General features: G+C 34.0%; 1 protein-coding gene across 1 annotated transcript in view; it reads left to right on the forward strand.

The window, feature by feature from the left end:
- Positions 1-22,211, forward strand: part of LOC129226598 (arfGAP with SH3 domain, ANK repeat and PH domain-containing protein-like) — an 82,356-nt gene that overhangs the window by 42,000 nt on the left and 18,145 nt on the right. Inside the window, exons 13-20 of the mRNA XM_054861223.1 lie at positions 834-873; positions 959-1,007; positions 4,134-4,312; positions 5,679-5,812; positions 8,165-8,253; positions 9,419-9,599; positions 12,073-12,158; positions 20,638-20,821. Coding sequence (XP_054717198.1) covers positions 834-873; positions 959-1,007; positions 4,134-4,312; positions 5,679-5,812; positions 8,165-8,253; positions 9,419-9,599; positions 12,073-12,158; positions 20,638-20,821 — 942 coding nt within the window. The remainder of the gene's footprint in view (positions 1-833; positions 874-958; positions 1,008-4,133; positions 4,313-5,678; positions 5,813-8,164; positions 8,254-9,418; positions 9,600-12,072; positions 12,159-20,637; positions 20,822-22,211) is intronic.

Genomic DNA, 22,211 nt, shown 5'->3' on the forward strand with positions numbered 1-22,211 from the left:
TTGTTTATATTTGGGAAAAACTTAATAAACGCTCAATCTTTTCCATAGTGAGCTGGGGGAAAAAATGGCTGTTGACTTTTCTGCTATGTGTGTCTACTTCTGTAAACATCTAACAATATAAAACTTTCTGATGTGCAATAACTAATAATAAGGTTTTTATCCTAATTGTAAACATATTCACATTTTATACGGATATTTTTGGTTCAAATATAAAACTTCATCATTAAAAAATCATTGATGTTTTGAAAACATCGCCCTCAATGTCGCACCACTATATATATGCATGTGCACATTGCATGAGTGAAAACTATCGTTGAAAAATGGTAATAATTTGCTTGTATACCAATGATTAAAAAGCTTTTTAACAGTTGGAAACATTAAAAAATAACTGAAATTTTTATCATCACTTCAGTTTAAGAGGAAACAAAAACCTTATAATTGCTACACCTAGGCAATTATTGCCTTACATGTATTACAAAAGAAACAAAAATAATTGATTATCTAAAAGACCTTTATTTCAGCTTAAGGTTTTTGAACCAGCATTTCCTTTGTTTTCTGGCAAAATATTCCTTTATTGTAGTTTTGTACTTAAATTTACAAAATCTTTTTTAATTTTTCATGTGATTAAGTAAATAATTTTTACGACTTTTTTTGTGAATTGTTTTTCCATTGTGTTTTGAATTTCATCAGGACTCTGATATCTCACGGTTTTAATGCATAATTTCAGAGAAATTATTCAAACTTGGTGGTCCATGCAGTACAGTTGTTTTATGTTGCGAATTAGTACTTATTTTTTAGCTATCAAAACTGAATGTAGGATATCTCTTTATTAGGTTGTTCAAGAGGAGAAACGATGTTTTGATCTCATATCATGTAAGTAAATAAGATATTATAGTCTTTTAATATTCTATATTTACAATCTCTATAATGAAAAATACATTTTTTTTAAACATTTCAGATAACAGAACGTATCATTTTCAAGCAGAAGATGAAAATGAAATGGAAGTGTAAGTTTCAAAATTAACTATTGGTGCACTTTGAAGTACATATTTTTACACTAATTTTTACTTTCTTCTATATCTAATATATAGAAGAAAGTATTGGATTCGTGCAAATTTTCGAATTTCGAATTTTGACGGATTCGAACGTTTTGAGGTGTGCTGAGTCCATTTCGACCATTTTTGGAAAATGTCTGTCTGTCTGTGTGTGTGTGTGTGTATGTATGTGTGTGTGTGTGTGTGTGTGTGTATGTATGTGTGTCACGTCTGTGTGTGACCAGTTTTTTGTGGCCGCTCTACAACAAAAACTACCGCATGAAATCGAACGAAATTTAGTACACATATGTGCCCCTATGTGAACTTGTGCCCATTAGTTTTTGGCCCGAATTCCTCCAAGGGGGGTGGAGCAATGGGACGTTTTTCGAGTTACGCGTGCTTGCTATTCCTCAGGAAGTAACTGGCGGAATCAAACAAAATTTGGTCCATATGTTGGTATTAACAGGAACAGGTGCTGATTCAATTTTGGTGTCAATAACTCAAACGGGGGTTGAGCTATAGAACGTTTTTTGTCGTCAATTGTGACTGCTGTATCTCAAGAAATAATGAACGGAATGAAAGAAAAATTTATCGGCAAGTAGCCCTTAGTGGGTATAAGAACTGATTTTATTTTTGTGTCAACAGCTAAAAAGGGGGTAGCGCAATCACCCGTTCTTTTTTTCCATTTTGAGTGCCCTATCTCAAGAAGTAATGCTACGTTCTGGTTGAAATTTGGAATATATGTGAATCCATATGTAAACAGGCTTTGGTTCTATTTTGACGCCAATCGCTCCAAGAGGTGTTGATTTTTTTTTTTTTTTTTTTTGCGAATAAAAATATTTTTATTAATGCAACAATAAGAAAGATAAATCGTAATAGATTGTCGTCTGCGTATTTCTCGTGATTTTAATTGTATGGAAATGATAGGAAATATTATCTCAATGATTTAAAATTTTTAACTGTTGCCATCTTATGTTTGTTAACAAATAAAATATTTGTAATTCATTCAAGCAAGGCTTTTAAAATAACTTTCAATTTTCGCTCTTTGCTTTGCTTTTGCAATAATTCAGACATTGGGTCAAGTTTTTGCATGTGTAATTTTGTTTTTGTTGGGAATATTGCTTCCTCGTCAAGCATGGGGAGGGATCAGAAAAAAAAAGAAAAATATAGAAGAAAGTTTCGTGATGGCCACAACATACTAGTTAATTATCAATATTAAAACTAATAGCATACATTGGAGGTTTTACACTTTGTCATGTTTTTTTTTCAGTATAATAAGTGTTACAACTGCAGCAAAAAGAGTGATTATTCATTTTTAGTCCTTTTGGCCTGACTCTATGCTGCTTGATAGCATTTAACAAAAATAGTTCCTTCTAACAGGAGAATTGCTGATTAAAACTGACTAAGTATAATTAAAACTCATATAAATTTAATATTTTGACAGCAATTTAATAAAAATTTGCTAGTCTTTTCCTCAGTCATGTGATATCTTTCATTTTCTCTTATGGACCTTCTGCTTCAAATTAAAACTTTTTTTCTTCTCACCCCTCCTTACCTAAAAAAGATTTGCAATTCATTTCACTGCCGCCTGCCTTGTCTAGTGGTCAGAGAAGTCCAACTGCAATGGGGGGCTGGGTTTGAACTCCAGCTCAGACATAGACATACTTTCTTTCTCCTGTCCTTGTGCTCTCTTTGTGTGAATGTGGTGTGCAGTGAATGGTTTCCCACTCTATAAATGGGTCCTTATGGCATACGTGTACTGTGGAAGTTGGACTTCACACCAAATTATGGTCTAGTTGGAAAAGTGAATCAGCTCACCCCCAATTGCCAGCCTAGCTGGCACAATACAACAACAACTTGATTTCACTTTTTTGACCATCATTAGGAAATAGAATTAATTATATCTGCTGCCTTCTACAAAATTTCTGTTTTTATTACTGACTAGAAAATTGCTTATCAAGGTATGACGGGTGAAAATTGTTTTTACATTTGGACAAAGCAGTTGCCTGTTTGGTGATATTTTGATAGTTGAAATTTTAACCCTAACTCCAGTGGATTGACCTGAAACCCCAGTAGATAACATTAATTGTTGTTGACTTTTGCATTTCCTCATTTTCCTAAAATCAGTCTTACCAGTAAAACAGTTAAGTTAACGGATCCAGTTCAGCCTTGTCAAAACAAAGCATTTCCCTGCATCTCAAACATTGCTGGAGAACAATATCAAATTGTAAATAACTTACTGAACTTTTGTTGCTTCAACAATGAAACAATGCTGTCACGCATGCTATGGCGTGAGTTTCATTGTTCAGAACGTTACTCAATCAGTATTTTGGCTATTATATATACAAGAATTCCAATCCTAAGATTCCTGTGGTACAGTGATTTTCTCCAAGTGGTTCGCAAGAAATTTTCATGTGGTCTGTGAACAGTTGGTGAAAATTAATCTATATCATTTTTTAAAAAGTATAAATAAATTTTATTGAAAGAAAACTTTTGGATTCTACTGTCTGTCTTTCACGAGAAAAGCTCCCGCCGTCAAGTCTGAGCCCATCTACTGCCATAGAAACGTACTTCGTTCATTTTCTGCAAGCTTTAGCAGGAAGGCTTTTTGGCGCCATTTTGTGACTCGTCTACTCCCTTTTGTGCAGTCGTACGGGTTTTTCCAACATAAATCTTCCCTTGGAAAAATGAGACGCATCTCATTGCTATAGCAGTAGAGAGCTGCAGACATTTTGGCAGTGGCTTTTCTCATGATGGTTGGACAGTACTCATTTCACCTAATATAATTGTTGTAAAAACATAATTTCTATGGTATGTGGTCTGCTCCTTTTAAAATACGGATGAGTACTAAGTAGTCCTCGGTGGTGAAAAGGTTGAGAACGACTGCTGTAGTAGGAAAATCTACTACTTGTATCACAATCCTTCGAGAGTTACTTATGTGATCATCCTGTATACTTTTAGTATTGTTATTTTCACTAAATTTGTTAAATATTCCTTCTTATCCGTTATAAATTGCTGGTAGTGTTTTCAAGAAAATATTTAATGTACATTGTAATGTTTTGTTACATATTTCATATATCAGTTTTAATTAATTTTCAGGTGGATGTCAGTGTTAGTAAATTGTAAAGAAGGAGCTCTCAGAAAAGCTTTTGATGACTCAGGGCAGACTGGTGTTACAAAATTAAATCAAAGCTTATTAGAGCTTCAACAGGGTATAATCCGACAAGTACAAAGGTCGCCTGGCAATGATCGTTGTTGCGACTGTAATTCTACTAAAGGTAATTAAAATCATTTCTGATGCTATAATTGTTGCAGGTTATTTCCATTGCTGATAAAGCAATTAATCTGAAGTTCTAGGATCCATTTTTATTAGGCTCCCTCCCTCCCTCTCTGATTGGCTGCAGCATTTTCATGGGTCCTTCAAAATGCTTTAAAGTGTCTAATTTTGGTAGACTAATTACAAATAGCTGCTTTAAAGTGCGCAACTTTGAATTAAAATTCTTGCTTTATTCTTTTTTTACCCTAAAAGCTTGTAATGGACAAAAAAAAAAGTTTTTTTCCTAATTTCTCGATCTCTCTCTTTTATAAAATTTGAGTACCGATTTATTATTTCCTTTGGCTGAAATGTGAAAATTTTAGTGTTTTTCTGAAGTTTATATTCAATAAATATTTATAAATTGTGTTTTTTCTCTATTTGCCGTACAAACAAAGTTTCTATTTGAACTTTTACTAACATTAAAAACTAATTAAATTTAATTATTTAAATCATCCACTTTAATATGTTTAATGAAGTCTGTTTAGCATAAATAACTTGTTTGTTTTGTTAACTCATGTATCCGAACTTGAAATGGTAACTTTTTTAAATCAGAATTTTAAATGGTGATGATTTTTTTTTTCTCTTTTTAAAGTATAAAATCTGCTGTACAGTTATTTTGCAAAAATGTTGGTCAATGATTAAAAAAGGTTGCAGAATAGCTGATCCAACGCATATCACATGGAACACAGAATGTTCCATGTGATATGCGTTGTAATGCCTTCCATAACAATTGCAGTTTCTTGTTTTTTTTTTTCTTCTCTTCAACCAGTCGCGGTAGACATTTCATTCTAGCAAAAAAAAAAAAAAAAAATAATAAATAAATAAATAAAAATAAATAAAAAATAATAATAATAATAAAGGCCAAGATTTTATACATATAAATTAATGAACAATGCTTAAAAATTTGTACATTTGTTTTCAACAAAGAATACAATGCTGCTTATTGATTATAAAATGGTTAATTATAAGTGCTGATTATTCAAAGGAGATGATGAAACTGAAATGTGATTTTGTAACATAATGAAATTATATACCTGATAGGAATGTTTCTAAAGGGAATAATTTTTAATTGAAAAATAGATAAAAGCATTTTATTAAATTGTTTCTTCACTCATGAAATTGTTTTATCCATTTATGTTTTAATGTTTCAGAAGCAAAAATGAAAAGAAGGAAAAAAAAAAACTGTATAGAGGTTTTTTATTTTATTTTTATTTATTTTTTACTTGAGGTGGGTTCTTTTACCTATCACAAAAAAGGATTGAAAACTTTCTATATATGTTATATTTTTTTTCCTATTTGAAAATATTTGACTTTTGAATCTTTTTCAGATCCTACGTGGTTATCTACAAACTTTGGTATTTTAATGTGTATAGAATGTTCTGGTATACATAGGGATTTAGGGGTTCATATTTCACGTATTCAATCTTTGACATTAGATAACATAGGAACATCTCAACTTTTGGTAAGTTGTAGTTTTTTACCATACTTGAATAATTCTCTCCACATTGTTTATGCCTTTTTACCAAATAATTTTCTTTGTTTTTTTAATCATTAATTGTTATCTTATTAAGCTCAAAAGTTTTACGTGTGAACTTAAGTTTCCACTTTGATTTTTTATTCTTTTGCTAACTTCAGGAGATCTTATTTTTCCTGGGATTTTTTTTCCCTTCTTTTCTTTCTTTCTTTATAAGCATTTTAGTTTATTTTTAAATTTATTTGAGATTGATTTTGAAGTGATGGATTTATTCTTGATCAGTTAATTTAATGTTAATTTGGTTTATATTTTATGACTATTTTAATGCAGATTTCAATGATATTGAATTATTTAGGTTGATAACTAATCCTAGTTATATGGGTAATATATCTATATATTTTTTAACCCACATTTTATTTAAATTAATTTTACTAAATGCTAAGAATTTGCTTCTAAGTCTTGTAAAATGTGCTTTTTTCAATTTATTTTTAAAAATTTGTCATCTTGTTAAATATTGTGGGACAAACTATTATTAAAATGATGTATAAATCTTTCAATTATTATAATTTTTACTTTGTACAGGGGAGATTGTGTTCTGGTATTTTACGGGATTTTCAGTATTTTCATCTTGGAACATACCAGAATTACTGGGTTTTCAGAAGAACCTGATTTTCTAAAATTTAGGAGAATAAAATAAGAAATAATGAATTTATCTGTCCTCTTTTCACAATAACGTATTTAGAGCAATGTGATGATGGTTGTGTGTGTTCCACTTTCACACTGGAATTTTGGTATTTTTGTGTGTGTTAATACCAGGAATTGGGTGTTTTTTGTTGCGCTTTTATCACCCTCCTCTAAATATTTTTCCTGACTCCACATTTTTTGACGATTTTGTTGGTAATTATTCATACTATGTTAAAATGTACAAGTCCTATGTTGATGTGGACCTGTTAAAACGGCATTCTAAAATGATTTTACTTGAATAAATTCTTTTATTTTCCGTTTTCAGTTTTTATGACTTAATTTTGAAGAATGTGATATCTTTTCTTCTGGTATGGGAATAAAATTTTTCTCATTTTCGATGCCTACTAGGTTTTGTTAAGAGCCAAATAAATAAAATTTCTTTTATTTTTATTGAAATTTTATATTAAAAATTGTCAAGCATAATTCTGTGTTCAACTTCAATTACATCAATGTATGTTAATAACTTTATCCAAGAGCTTTAAAATGCAATTATAAATTGATTTTACTAAAAATTAATTCTTATATATACCACTTTTATGCTTTTAACGCCTTCATTTTCAAAATCTAGATCTCCTTGCATCCGTTGTGGGAAACAGTGTTTCGCATTTTTGATGTTTACTGTACCATGTTCAGAGGCAAACAAAAGAATGAATTTATTTTTATTAAAATCATTAAATTGAAAAGTTTTAAATGAAATTGTATGCTTTTTAAGAGTGTCAAATGTCCAAAAGTTAAATACAGAATCACTGGATGAATATTATGTGTTTCAGTTATTTTAAGTATTTTAAATTTGTATGTGACGTCCCTCAACAGTATTATACGTTTGTGGTAATTGCATAAAATCTTTGAATCGATTGATATTGTACTGATTAGGAAATTTATGTATTGCATCTAGTCAAATTCTTTCAATATTTTCAGTAGCAAGTGCAATTTTCATTATTTTAAGAATATTTGCAAGCAGAATATAATCTGTGAGACTTTTGCTTCCACCTTATTATTATTATATTTAATTACTTTAGAGGTAATTATAAAAATGTACTAAGGTCTTAGCTTTAGAAATTATGCTCAATTTTTGACCAGAATTCAATGAATGACCAAAATTTCTTCACTTTGGCATGCTATCTACCAAAAATATTTGTTACAGTCAACACTATGCTAATACTGCTACTAACCATAAACATATGCCAATTTAGAAAGTTTGGATCCCTTTGTGATCTATTTGAATTTACAGCAATCAAACTTTTAAATGACACATTTGTCAAATTGGTATTTTGGATTTTATGTTCCTACCTGGGACCCTTTGACCATTTAAAAAGTATTTTTAGTAAAAATTTATAATGAATTCATTATATTTCAATATTCTGGAAATGTTTCATCCTGCTGGTGATAACTCATCAAGGTAGTTCAAATGTATGAACATTTTTCTTAGACATCTCAACATGAATTTCCCTTGAGTACGTGTTTAGGCTTTCATGTGAAAAGTCATTAAATAACTTGTTCATATTCATTTCTGTTATTCAACCTAATGGTGTGCTACAGCTATAATAAATCTATAAATGGTTGTTCAAATATACTGATTTATATTTATTATTATAGCTTGCACGGGTAATGAGCAATGCTGGTTTTAATGATATAGTAGAGGCTACTTTAAGTCAAGCAAGGAAACCCACGCCACAAAGCTCAATGTAAGTTGTTACTCAAAATGAATTATTGAATTGTATTGATTCCAAATCTGTATTTACCTTTAATTGCATAACACAAGTAAATTTTTAATTACGCTAATGACCATCAAAATTGCAACACCCAGAAGGTGATGTGCTACACACTCGAAATGTACGCTACAGGAAGAAGAAGCTGTGAAGTGCAAATGATCAGGTTTTCAATGTATTCATGTAATAAAGGCAGCGCAAGCAATACATTTATTGAAAGTAATTGAATAGTAAGTTTCTCGCACACGAATTGCATTTGAGCATTGTTTATGTGGGGAAATGTTGTTGCAATACCTCATGTATAAAAGACTTATGTTTACCAGATGACTTTAATAGAGGTTGAATTGTGATACCCTGGAATTGCTGTATTGCTGCTGGCATTGGCTACCTCACAAGCAACACTAACATTAAGACACTAACGTTATTAACATTATTTCTGTAAAAAAAAGTCTCAGTACAATAGTAATAAAAATCTTTAAATGGAAAAAAACTATATGCATACAGTAGAACTTTGCCATTGAAATTTTTAAGAGGGAGGGGGTGTTTTGATGGGTATTTTTCTCTTTTGTTGGGATTGGGCATCCCTGAAGAAAGTCACTAAAATTATTTTTAAAATTCTTTAAGCTAAAAAAAGCTGGATCAAATGAATCTAATTTTTAGGGCCCTTTAAATTAAGATCCTGAATGTTTTATTTTTGTTATTTGTAAATTTTTTACACTTTTATTTTTTTATTATTCCATACCTGGTGAATGCCTGTATTTTTTTTTATACCGCTGAATTTAGTGGTATTTGTTTTTGATTGCAGAAACTTTAATTTTGTAAAACAGGAGTTCAAGTTTATTTCACCTTTTATTTTGGTTTCTTTCCTTCTTCCTTTTTATTTTCTTTTTGTACTAACTCCTATATTTTTTTCTGTGCCAAATTTGAGTTTTTTTTTTTTTTTTGTAAGTTTGAGACTGCAGAAATCGAAAACTTTCTTCTCCTTTAAAAGATTTCAAATATTTTGCATTTACTTAGATCGTCTACAGATTTTTAATTGACAAAGACATTCAACTACCTGGAGAAAATTTGCAGTTTTCATCAGCTTCTCCTACCTGGATCTTGACATTTTATGTATTAATTTTTTTTTTGTTTTTTACAGGGAGGAACGATATGAGTTTATTAGAGGTAAATATGTAGATAGAAAATTTGCTATTAGGACATGCTCTGATGAAAATGATTTAATGAATGACTTAGAAAATGCAGTTACTTCAAGACATTTATATCAGCTACTCCAGGCATTTGTTGAAGGCGTTGATTTAACTTGCATTTTGCCAAATAGTGTAAGTTATAATTTTATGTCAACTTTTAATTTTTATATGTGCATTTTTATTTTTGTGAAATTTCTTACTTATGACACTTAACTATTGCAATGAAACAAAAATGTTTTTGAATGAATGGTCATCAGTGGTGCACAAAAGTTAAATAATTCAAACTTTATTTCTATTTCATTCAAATACATACTACATCTGGTACACTTTTTTGTCAAAACTTTAGAAATTTGATTGGATTAGAAATGATGTGATTAATTCTTGCTTCACATTTTGTTGCCGTTGTCTAGTGGTATCAGAAACACAGTAGTTTATTGATCATTTGTGCTGGTGTCACTTAATTTTTATGTTTGAAATGTGATCAAAATTTGCAGTTTTGAAACTAAAAAAAAAGTGATGAAAAAAAGAAAAAACTTAACCAGAAAGGAATGTATTTCTGTTTAAATCTCAACTATTTTAAGTTTTCATGCACAAAATCTTTAAACGTGTATGGGACACTTACTTTTCTAACAATTAGTTTTGTAAATTGAAATTCCGATCAGAATTTTGTCACTTAAGAATTCATTTAGAACATTTTTGTGGTTGTTGTCCAACATATTTCTAAAGTCTTTTGACAGTTAAAGGTCCTTCCAATCTACCAATTAGCATGTATTGAACTCAGTATTATATAAGAAAACAAACCTTATAAACTAACTTTATTTGATACAGGCAACTTTCTGATTCCGCTGCTAAACTCAGAGAACTGTTTATAACTATTTTAACTTTTAGATCCTATTGCATTATGGCAAGCGATTAAAGAAGATCTCTGTGACGACATATTGAAAGGAGAGCGTCAACAGAAATACTAAGATTGCTGTTCAATGTCAAACGATATAAACCAAAATCTAAAATTTAAAAAAAGGCAAAAGTTGTCAATGAGGCGGAAACTCAATAGGGGACTTTAGTATGCCACCGCCACAGAGAATCAACGAAAGCAATTTTATGAAAACAAAATTAGCCCATGAAAACCATGAACCCAAATTAATACTTTTTGGCTTACTCGGTGAAATTGGAAAACATAATAAAATCAACTCTAGCCGTAAATCGATCAACAGGTCGCCTGGCTCTTGCAATGGTTTTTTACCGAACTGCCAGGACTTAACTTAGTGGTTAAAAAACTGACTATCCACATTTAAACTACTTTGAATATCTCCTCCAGAAAGGCTCCATATGTTTCACAAGAAAAAACTGGCAATTGGGAGAACTTCAAGAGGGTGGCTTATAATGTAGGACGAATTTTTGACGACTCACCGTTTGGCTATAAAAGACATGGATAAAACCCCAAAAGGATAAAAAAGTTCAAAGAAAATAATGTGAGGTGTCACCTTTGTATTTGATTGTGACAAACTCTTCCTGTTGTGCCCTAGAGGAACGCGTGCAGTTGTACTTCTATCCAAATTAAAGTCGTCTCCTTTTAGCAGCCCTTTACTGTATCTTAAGAACAACTATAAAAGTTCGTTTAGGAGATGGTGATAAGCATTACTAGAGTCTTTTATTACAATTAAGTAACAGGAAAATGCCTGGAAAAGGATATCTTATTAAAATATATGAGTTAGGAAATTATCTCTAAATGATTATCTTGATTCCAATGTTTATCCTGAAACCAAGACTCTTTGTCAAAAAGTTTCACGTGGATGTACAAGAGGGCAATAGTTTTTGCCAACAACGCTTTGCATTATCCAAAAGAATTTCTTAGTTCCCTTAACTTCTCCGGATTTTTCTTCATGTTTTTAAAAATGAAGGCAATATCCCAATAATTTATTGCGCAATTTTAATTTGCCTAATCTATGCAATGGAATTGGACTCCAATTAAAATCACTAAGGAATAATATGATTTAGAGCATTGTTCTTACAGCATCAGCAGTAGATCAGTTGGCTCCTTGGCATCCCCATGGTCCCTACATATTTGCTTTTCCAATTTAAGTGATTTCAATTTCGAATGAAAATTTCTTATGACATCACCGTTATCAAATCTGAAGTTCAAACGTACAACTTTACATACTTAGTATAATGGTGCATACAAGAAGATTGTAGTGTTCAGTAAGAATTATATGTTAGTCTCTCTTAATCAGGAAATGAGGAAATCAATTTGTTTCAAATCTCATAAAAAACCAATCAAAAAATGCTGCTTACTAATAAACTTTAAATTAAAAAGTTACAACATAATTTTTAAAGATAGTTTTTTTTTACCCAAACGAGGTCGGGACGGGCCTCTAGTAGTTAATATACTTATATTTCTCCTTGAATATACCTTTACCTGGAAACATTAATTTTCTTCTACAACTACTAATTGTGAAAAAACCAAACTATCTGAAGATGTGTTTCTGATGAATTTTCGCACTCAATGAATTAACCTTTTTAGTGCTTGATAGATTTTTTTCTAGATATGTTGATTATTTTCGTCTGAGTTTATTTAATTTTTGTAAATTGTTCACTTTTATTTTAGGCTTCTGGTGAAACATCCTTGCACCTCGCAGTTTCACAAGAAGATGGTTCCTCCTTACATATTGTAGATTTTCTTGTACAAAATAGGTAAAAATTGCCATACATTTCTCACTTTTGATTTATTGACAATATTCACCTAAAAATATGCAATTTAGCAATCAATTTTACAATTTGTAGAAAACTATAGTTCGAGCAAACCTAGCCTAGCAGCGACATAATGTTAAGATTACTTTTTGCTCAAACTTCATAATGCTGCCAGATTCAGTTTGCTCTGACTATAGCTGTCTTGCCTTGCGTTGCACGGTCTACCTCCAAAATAAAAGTTGTGTCAAGCGATGAATGTTCAACAGTCAGGGTTAAGCAGAAGAAGAAAAGGAAATAGTGTGACATTTCCTGTTAACATGTAGATCATGTGGTGTGTTTTTATTCCCCCCCCCCCCCGCTCCCAAATAGGGAGGCCAAAACCCTCCTGTGAAAATTTCTGAGCCTCAATGCCAAATTAGGACGACGAATCTGTGCGGATCAAAACTGAATTTGTGTACCAAAACCTCCTATTGAGAAGAGTTGCCCCTGAATCGAGACGAAAACTACCCAATGTAAATTCCTGAGCATCAAAGAACCTCTCTGCCAAATTTGGCAAAAATCATACGTAACCTGGATTTGTTATAAGGAACATACATACACACACGCAAATACCATTTTTATGCATATAGATCTAATTGGCAATGGCATTAATGCACTAAGTATATAGGTACCTTCAAAATTTCCAAAATGTCGTAAAACTTACATTCAATGTATTTTTGCTTCACAAACTTTCATCAAAACGCTGGTGCTAACCTGTTAAATTCTTTCTGGTGCTTTACATTTATGCATATTAGCTTTTTATACATACTAGGTAGACACCATGTGTGCCTAAAACTAGCCGCTACCTGGCAAGAAATCTTGCTACATAGCCAGTTACACACACAAGGCAACCTACTAACTTTGGATTCTGCTTTGCATTTAGTAACTAACTTACTGTCATGACCATCTATCATGCTCTCAAAATCTTGCACAATTTATCGTAATAAGATCCATATTTTAAACTTAGTTTAAAAATTCACACAAAGGATAGAAAAATATTTTTTTTACAATTTTTTTTAAAATCACATGTAAAATTAGATTTTCTCCAAGTACTGTGAAAAACTTATTCTTGGCGTCTCTGGAGTAAAAAATGCTCAACATTGCATGACATTTAAAATAACTTCTTTATTAGTTTATCAGAAATTTGAGCCAAAAGGCAGAAGAAATAGTATGTTTCAGAAATGAATTGTTTTTAATTTTAATAAGTTCTTTGTATTACGGCCCAGAAATATCTTAGGCAAAAGGAACAGAGGGCAAAACCCCACCCCATGATTTTAGTAAGATTGTGAAGAAAGTTTTACCCAGTCTTGCATTGATATTCTTTGTTTGTAGTTTGTAGTAGATTTGTAGTTTCAAATACTGAACTTTTAAACATATTAAATGAAGGGGTATACGCCCAAAATGTCGCGGCCAAAATGTCGCGGGCCAAAATGTCGCGGCCAAAATGTCCCCGTCCCAAAATGTCGCCGGTCCAAAATGTCGCCGTCCCAAAATGTCGCCGGTCCAAAATGTCGCCGTCCCAAAATGTCGCCAGTCCAAAATGTCGCCGGTCCAAAATGTCGCCGGTCCAAAATGTCGCCGGTCCAAAATGTCGCCGTCCCAAAATGTCGCCGGTCCAAAATGTCGCGGTCCAAAATGTCGTCGTCCCAAAATGTCGCCGACCCAAAATGTCGCCAGTCGAAAATGTCGCCAGTCGAAAATGTCGCCAGTCCACAATGTCGCCGGCCCAAAATGTCGCCAGTCCAAAATATCGCCGGTTCAAAATGTCGCCAGTCCAAAATGTCGCCGGTCCAAAATGTCGCCGGCCCAAAATTCGCTAGTTCAATTGGTACGAAAAATTTAAATGTACGTCGATGCTTTTCAGCATAAAAGTTGCGAAAGAATATTAATTGCCTTTCAAAGTAAGTTCCTTCAAAAATTCCAAACGTTTTCTCCTGTCTTAATTCCTAAGCATCAGATTAATTCCAGAAAATTAATAGTTTTCAGAAAAACATACGTTTTTCTGTATACTATTAAGAACGTAAACATGCGAAAGGCTGCTGCAACGGATTTCTCTTTCTCGTTTAATCTGATTAATAATAATACTCAAGATGTAAAGCAAAGGATCAAGATGTAACGCAAGGATTCAGACAAAAAATTGGTATGGAAGTAAAACTAAACTGTTCTAAAGGCGAATGAAAAAATAGTGAGGCGCTATGTGAATATGGCAAGAGAATAGGCGGTTTGTATTTTTTGGCGTAATGAGGTAAAAACAAATAACTCCTTCACTCTAGCATATTATTACCTTAGCGACAAGTCAGTAATTTAGGGGATCAGGCGGAATGGCCCCCGACTTTGAATTTTTTTTTATATATACAAGTGGAAGTGCTTTTTATAGCAATCCTATGAAATTTGCATTGGTTATATATATGCCCGTTATCCTCCCTCTCCCCTTTCACTAGAAAAATTCGAAATCACGGGCCAGGGTGGAAATCAAGTAGAAAGGTATCTTAATGAAATTTAATTTTCTCATAGATTTTTTAACATCACCCTAAGAACTGTAAAAAAAAAAAAAAAAACTGTACGTTTTCAGTGAGATATACGTTGGTTAAAGTAAGATCAAAACTGTTCTGAGACTTTTTCTGGAAATGAAACTGAAGAAGTTTAACAAGACTGCTCGAGACCTTCCTCTGAGAGGACATTTGTATGTCCTTTGCGACCGGGATTTTGGGACAGCAAAACAAATGTTTAACAGAGATGACAGATTATTGCCGTGGAAACTCTGTCTTATGAGTAAAATTCTGAAATTACGTCGAAATCTTCACCGTCAAATCTTTTGAAATCAATGAAACCCGTAATTGCTAAAACAGGTGTCTTTCACTCAGATTTTTGAAAAACGACTCTACGCGATGACAAATATTTTCAATTCTCAACATTCATGAAATTTATATATTCTATAGAACATCAAGGGGGACAATTTCAGAACAGCTATTTTATTAGAGGTTTTCAAGAGGATACTTTCATGCTTGCGAAGTAGCGCTTGTCAGCTGAATCACATTTTCCAATTTTAAATAGAAAAGAAAAAATTTCACAATGCAGGGTGAAATAACTGATATCAATGAGATTATTCAGATCAATTTTGACCTAGACTTATTTTCAAAATGAGTTTCAAAACGTAATAGTTCTAGCTCAATATAGCTTGGTAATTCAGAAAGAAAAGAATACTGATAATAATAATAATAAACAAATAAGTTTTTCCCTCTCAGAAAAAAATGCTGTTTTAATTATTGAATTTTTACTATGCAAATTGTATAAGAATGCAAACTCAGTTTTTATTTAACACCCACGCTAGTTAAAGTGCTACAAAAATGAGAGGAATACACGGCTAATTTAGATTTTACTGATATCTTGCTCAACCTCTCATATTTAAATTCAGTATATTTTTCATTGTTTATTTAATTACACTGACTCACGTAAACGATTACGAAACTCAACTTAGAACGAAAATAAGGCTTGTTTTCGTTTAATTTCACTTGCATACTACATTTTTGTATGAATCCTCGCATTACTTCTTGAGATATAGCAGTCATATAAAACGATTAAAAATATTCGGTGATCCATCCTTTTGGGATGACTGAAGCCAAAAATAAATGAGCAACTCGCCCTTTAAGATATACCTGTAGACCAAATTTTGTCTTAACCCTTGTACAGTAGACCCTCGTTTTACGCGGGTGTTATGTTCCACGGAAATGCTGCGTAAATCGAAACCGCGTAAATTGAGACCTAATATCAAAAATAGGGAATGGGTTCAAAATAGGGATTAGGTTCCGTAGATAAAAAAATACTTCATTCTAGTGATGACTAATTGTATGAAAAGTTTAATGTGTACTTATATCGATTTTTATGCATAATATGCATAAAGAAAACAAACTAATTTCGTGTTCTGTTTATGAAGAAAAGCTGGCTATGATAGTCTTTTGGTAGTCATTAAGAATTTTTCCTCTAATTCTTTGCTGAGCATTAACGCATCCATGACCACTTGCGTCATTTCCTTGATAAAATCTTCCTTTACTAACAAATCAGAAAAAAGATTATTTCTATTGTCTACGAATAGTTCAAAATTTTCAATGTGAGCGTTTTTGGTTGTGTGTCACCGGAGTCGGTATCCTCGTTGGTTTTGACCTCCTTTTTCACTCCTAAAAGTTCTTCTTCCAGTGAGTTCTGAACTGTGAGTTTAATCACTTTACTTCTATAGTGGAAAAAGCTCTGGAACCAATCGCATAAAATGTCTCCAAGGACCCAAGTTCGATTATTAGCACGCCAAAATGCAGTTAGTTACGAGTAATCTGCAATCTATAGGAGCTTGAGTTTTGAAAGAGAGGAAAATGTTACCTGTTTGCATTGCCGCATCAGCGTAAAACCGAAACTCATCTGCGTAAATAAAATTAAGGTGTCAAATCTTCAACCGCGTATAATCGAAACCGCGTAAAATAAACCTGCTGAAAACGAGGGTCTACTGTATTACTTTTTGAGATATATCAGTCACAGATAAAAAAAAAAGAAAGGAAAAAAAACATTCGATTGCTCCACCCTCTGGTGTTATTGGCCCCAAAATCTGTCCCCCTGCTGCTTCCTAACATTTTATTTGATTCCGTTCATCATTTTTTTTGAGCAATGACAGTCACGCATATCGATGAAAACGTTCAGTTACTCCACTATCTTAAACGAATTGACGCAAAAAAACCACGCAGCCCTAAATCATATATGGGTACTTGCGGGTATCGTTCGAATTCTTACCACAGGTTTAGACGTAGAATGGCCCCAAAAAATCGGTCACATACAAACGCACACTATTCTTGAAGAAAAGTTTTAAAAAATTTATCGAAAGTCAGAACTGAACGCCGTCAGAACGTTTTACAGTTGGTAGATAGCGAGTCACAAGAAATAAGATAACGTAACGCTTGTATTCTATTTGTTTGCTGAAAAACAGCCGAGAGTTGCGAATCAAAACGGAATAATCTTTTTAGAATTCATCAAGAAACTCGGTTAGTTCAGTCCCATTTTTAACGAAGACATTCATTAAAGGCAGTAATCATTTATTCTGCAAATTTGGTGTTAAACAGCATTTTTGTACACTTGCATTTTTCTTACCAACTGAATGAGCGAATTTTGGTTCTACAACATTTTGGCCCGGCGACATTTTGGCCCGACGACATTTTGGACAGGCGACATTTTGGACAGGCGACATTTTGGCCCAGCAACGTTTTGGACCGGCGACATTTCGGCCCGGCGACATTTTGGCCCGGCGACATTTTGGACCGGTGACATTTCGGCCCGGCGACATTTTGGGCCGGCGACATTTTGGATCGGCGACATTTTGGCCTGGCGACATTTTGGACCGGCGACATTTTGGCCTGGCGACATTTTGGACAAGCGACATTTCGGCCCGGCGACATTTTGTCCCGCGACATTTCGGTGGCGACATTTTGACCCCAAACCAAATGAAGGTGATGCTTTTAACGGGTCTGGGTCGAAATCCCGACAGCCCAAACCCCGACAAGCCAGAATCCCGACAGACGGTATCCCGACTGTCCGATATCCCGACAGGGCCGAAATCCCGACTGTCCAGAATCCCGACTGGCCAGAATCCCGACATAGTCAAAATCCCGATAAGTCAGAATCCCGACATCATCAAAATCTCAACAAGCTCGAGAATCCCGATAACAAAATCTAAATAGAAACACTCAATTTTGCTTAATAAAAGAAAATTTTTAACTAAATCCTAGCCGCCTTCGGCGGGCGCCACGTCCTCGACACATGTTCAGTTTTTAATATGTTTACATATTACTTAAAATGTTCACTTCTTTTATACATATATTACATACATATAAACACATATTACATATATATATATACATATACACATATTACATATATGTAACATTACACGATTACACGTATTACATGTATAGTTTGCATATTACACATTACTATTTTTGTGATCTCTTTATTTCAAAAGAGTTCAATATGAATTCAAATGACATTTGGTAAAAGCATGGAATCACATGTGATTTGGTGCTGAATGGTCTTTTGGTTCCATTTTCTCCAAGAGGGTGGAGTGCGACGTTTTCTATGTCATGCGAGACTTCTATATCTCAAGAAGTGATTGACGGATTTAGAAAAAGGGTAGACCCCAGAAGGTACAGATGATTCAATTTGGTGCCTATAGCTTTAGGAGGGCGGAGCAGTCGAACGTTTTTCTCTCATTATTTGTGACTGCCATGTCTCGAGAAGTAATGCAAGGATTAAGACAAAATTTGGTCTGCAGACCTTGTATAACACAAGGTGCTGATTTTTTTTATTTTATTTTATTGGTGTTTATCCTTTCAAAGAGATGGCGTAAACAGATATTCTTTCTCGTTTACTATGACTGCTATTATCTCAAGAAGAAAGGCAAGGTTTCAGACAAAATTTAGCGTACAGGTGCAAGTTTATTTAAACTGGCCCTGTTTCTGTTTTGTTATTTTTTTAATCATTTTGCGAGAGTCATAATTAGCGGGATTAAATAAGCAATGAAAAATAAATTTAATTTAAAATTTTTCTTAGTTCGCCTCAAGATCAGCCAAGAGAAAAAAATAAAGAGAATATGAGCAAGCTTAAAAAAAAAAAAAAAAAAAAAAAAAAAAAAAAAAATTCTAAACTAGCAAAGTATTACATATGTTCCTAAGAACGTATAGACTCCCGAAATATCCATTTTGACGTTTCCCAAGTTAATAACAGCGAGTTTTCTCGTGACGTCTGTATGTACGTATGTATGTGCGTATATGCGTATGTGTGTATGTATGTCACATTACTCAAGAACGGTATGTCCTAGAAAGTTGAAATTTATTACGTAGACTCCTTTAGTCTTTTAGTTGCCAAGTTTTGTCGCCAACTTGGCGATTTTTTTAAAATCTGGTTTCAATGTGACCATTGTTGGTGATATTTAGAGTTAACTCTTGAATCACATTAAAACTGCAATAATGGGGAAATAACATTAAATAGGTGTAAAAGGAAGTTATGTGATGCACACATCAGCTCGTTTTCTTTGTGATGTAAATACCCGGGACATAAAATAACTAGCTGATATGTGCATCACATGACTACCTTTTATGTCAATTTAATTATAGTAGTGCCTTGGATTATGCAAAGAAACACTTTAAATATTTTTGTTGCGAACCGGAGCAAAAAAAACGTTTATACAGATTGGTTTTCCCAAAATTGGACATTTTAACGTAATTTAATGGTCAACTCTCTGAATATTACCAATAGTGGCCAAAATAAAACCAGATTTGGAAAAAAAAAATCGCCAAATTTGTCGCCAAGTTGGCGAGAAAACTTCGCGGCTGAAAGCTTGAAGATATATCTCCAAGTTTTTGACAAATTATAACACCACTTAAGTTAGCATTGAAATTAACAATGATTTCCCTCCAAAAAGGTGTAAAAAAAACCCCTTAGGAACATCCGAAAGCAACCAAAAGGGAAGGTGCACAACTAGACCCCACTACGAGTCTACGTACCAAATTTCAACTTTCTAAGACATAATTTTTTTGAGCTATGCGAGATACATACACACATACATACGGACGTCACGAGAAAAATCGTTGTAATTAACTCAAGGATCGTCAAAATGGATGTTTCGGGTGTCTGTACGTTCCTACGCATGTATCCACGTGTGGTTGGGTCGAAAGAAAAAACTCAACATTCATTTGGGGATAAGCAAAATGGAAATTAAGGCCGATTTTGGAGTGAAATTTTTTTTGCGAATACAATACTTCCTTTTTTGTAAAAGGAAGTAAAAACTGAATTAGCATTCTTTCGAAATTTCTGTAGTGAAAATTTACTAGTTGAGGGGCTTCTAGGCCTTATTGGGATTTTTGCAGGGTTGAGGAGTTGGAGAGCCTTCGACTCCGACTCTTTTACTCCAAAACCAGTCCGACTCCACCAGCACTGGCAGAGTTGTGGACTCGGACAGAAAATGACCGACTCCGACTCTTGAAATTTTAAACCTTCGACTACAGACTCCGACTCCTCAACCCCAAAACCAGCCCGACTCCGATTTCTACTGCCCTGGATATTGGACAGTCAGGACTTCGTTTTGTCGGGAATTTGACCCTGTCGGGATTCTGGCTTGTCGGAATTTCGATCCTGACGGGATTTTGGTTGGTCGGGATTTCGACCCTGTCGGGATTTTGGTCTGTCAGGATTTCGACCCTGTCGGGATTTTGGTCTGTCGGGATTTTGGTCTGTCGGGATTTCAACCCTGTCGGGATTTCGACCCCGTCGGGATTCTGGTTCGTCGAGATTTCGGCTGTCGGGATTCTGGCTTGTCGGGATTACGTCCGGATACCGCTTTTAACGATTATGCAAATCTTAAATTTTTCTATATGGATTTTTTTTTTTTTTTTGTTTTTTTTTGTTTCAGTCCAAGCTTAGATAAACAAACCAAAGATGGGAGTACAGCCCTTCATATTTGTGCTCTAAGAAATCAAGCAGAGTGCATGAAATTGCTTCTGCGAAGTGGTGCTAATCCTCAAATTGAAAACAGGGAAGGAAAGACTCCATTAGATATTGCCAAAGAAAAAGACTTCCTTACTTGTGCTGAGCTGGTAAGTAATATTGAGAAAAAATTTAATATATCTTTTTTTTTTTAATGCTTTCTCATGAATGCAGAATAAAATATGTGTTACCTTTGTACCTACTGTAACCTTCATCAAGAATTAAAAAAATTATTCATCAATTGTCTGAGCTAAAAAAAGCACAACGGAAAAAACATACAACAAAGGTCTTTTGTCAGAGGTTTCTTCATCCATAAGTTCATTTATTTTGCCTTGAAAAGGGTTTCCTTGTAGCCTTGAAACATGTGTATGCAATGATTTTCAATTTTTGTACAATTAAACATTGTTATATCTTAAGATAAAGATGGGGGACAAAATAATATGAACACCTATGAAAAAGTATGCGGTATTTCACACCTATAGTACAGCCACACCACCTGCAACAGAAGTCTGCCACCTGGTGAGCGTGAAGAGGAACCTATCAGTGTCTTAACAGTAGTCACAAATGCTGCGTGCTTGGTTCTAAATTTCTGTAATAAGTTGAGATGTTAGATCTTACAGAATTCCAAAGAGGAATGATTGTTGGGGCGCGTTTAAGTGGAGCATCAGTTACGGAAACAGCAAAGCTTTTGGGGTGTGCAAGAGGTACGGTGTTAGAGGTTATGACAGCATACACGAAAGAAGGTAAGACGACGTCTTCAAAGCACCACAGTGGTCGAAAGTCAAAGCTTGCTGATAGAGATAGAAGAGCTTTGAAGCGCATAGTAGCCTGAAATTGCAAGCAATCCTTATCCGAAATAACATCTGAAATGAACAGCCATCTCCAGGACCCCATTTCAACAAAAACTGTCAAAAGGGAACTTCATGCTGCGAACATTTATGGCAGAGTGGCAATTCGAAAACCCTTGGTGACAGCAACTAATGCTTTCAAGCGACGCCAATGGTGCAGAGACCACAAAGTTTGGTCCCCACAGATGTGGCAACAGGTAATATGGTCTGATGAATCATCATTTACCCTATTTCAGACTACCGGGCGCGTTTATGTCTAGCGAACGCCCTCAGGAGCCTTTAATCCTGAATGCGTCTTGCCGACTGTGAAGCATGGGGGTGGCTCAATTATGGTATGGGGTGCGATATCTTGCCGTGGTCTTGGGCCACTTGTTGTTCTGCATGGGCGTGTCAAATCTAATCACTATCTGAGCATTCTAGAGGATCATGTCCATCCGTTTGTCCAGACTGTGTTCCCTGGAGAGCGACCGCTCTTTCAAGATGACAACGCCCCCATACACACTGCCAGATGTGTCCAAGAATGGTTCGAAGAGCATGACAGTGAAGTTGAACATCTCGCCTGGCCCCCTCAGTCTCCGGACTTAAATATTATTGAACATTTATGGGGATATTTCGAGTCCAAACTTCGTTCCCGATTTCCACCTCCATCCGG

The sequence above is a fragment of the Uloborus diversus genome, chromosome 7, assembly GCF_026930045.1.
Source record: "Uloborus diversus isolate 005 chromosome 7, Udiv.v.3.1, whole genome shotgun sequence".
In the NCBI taxonomy this organism is placed as follows: domain Eukaryota; kingdom Metazoa; phylum Arthropoda; class Arachnida; order Araneae; family Uloboridae; genus Uloborus; species Uloborus diversus.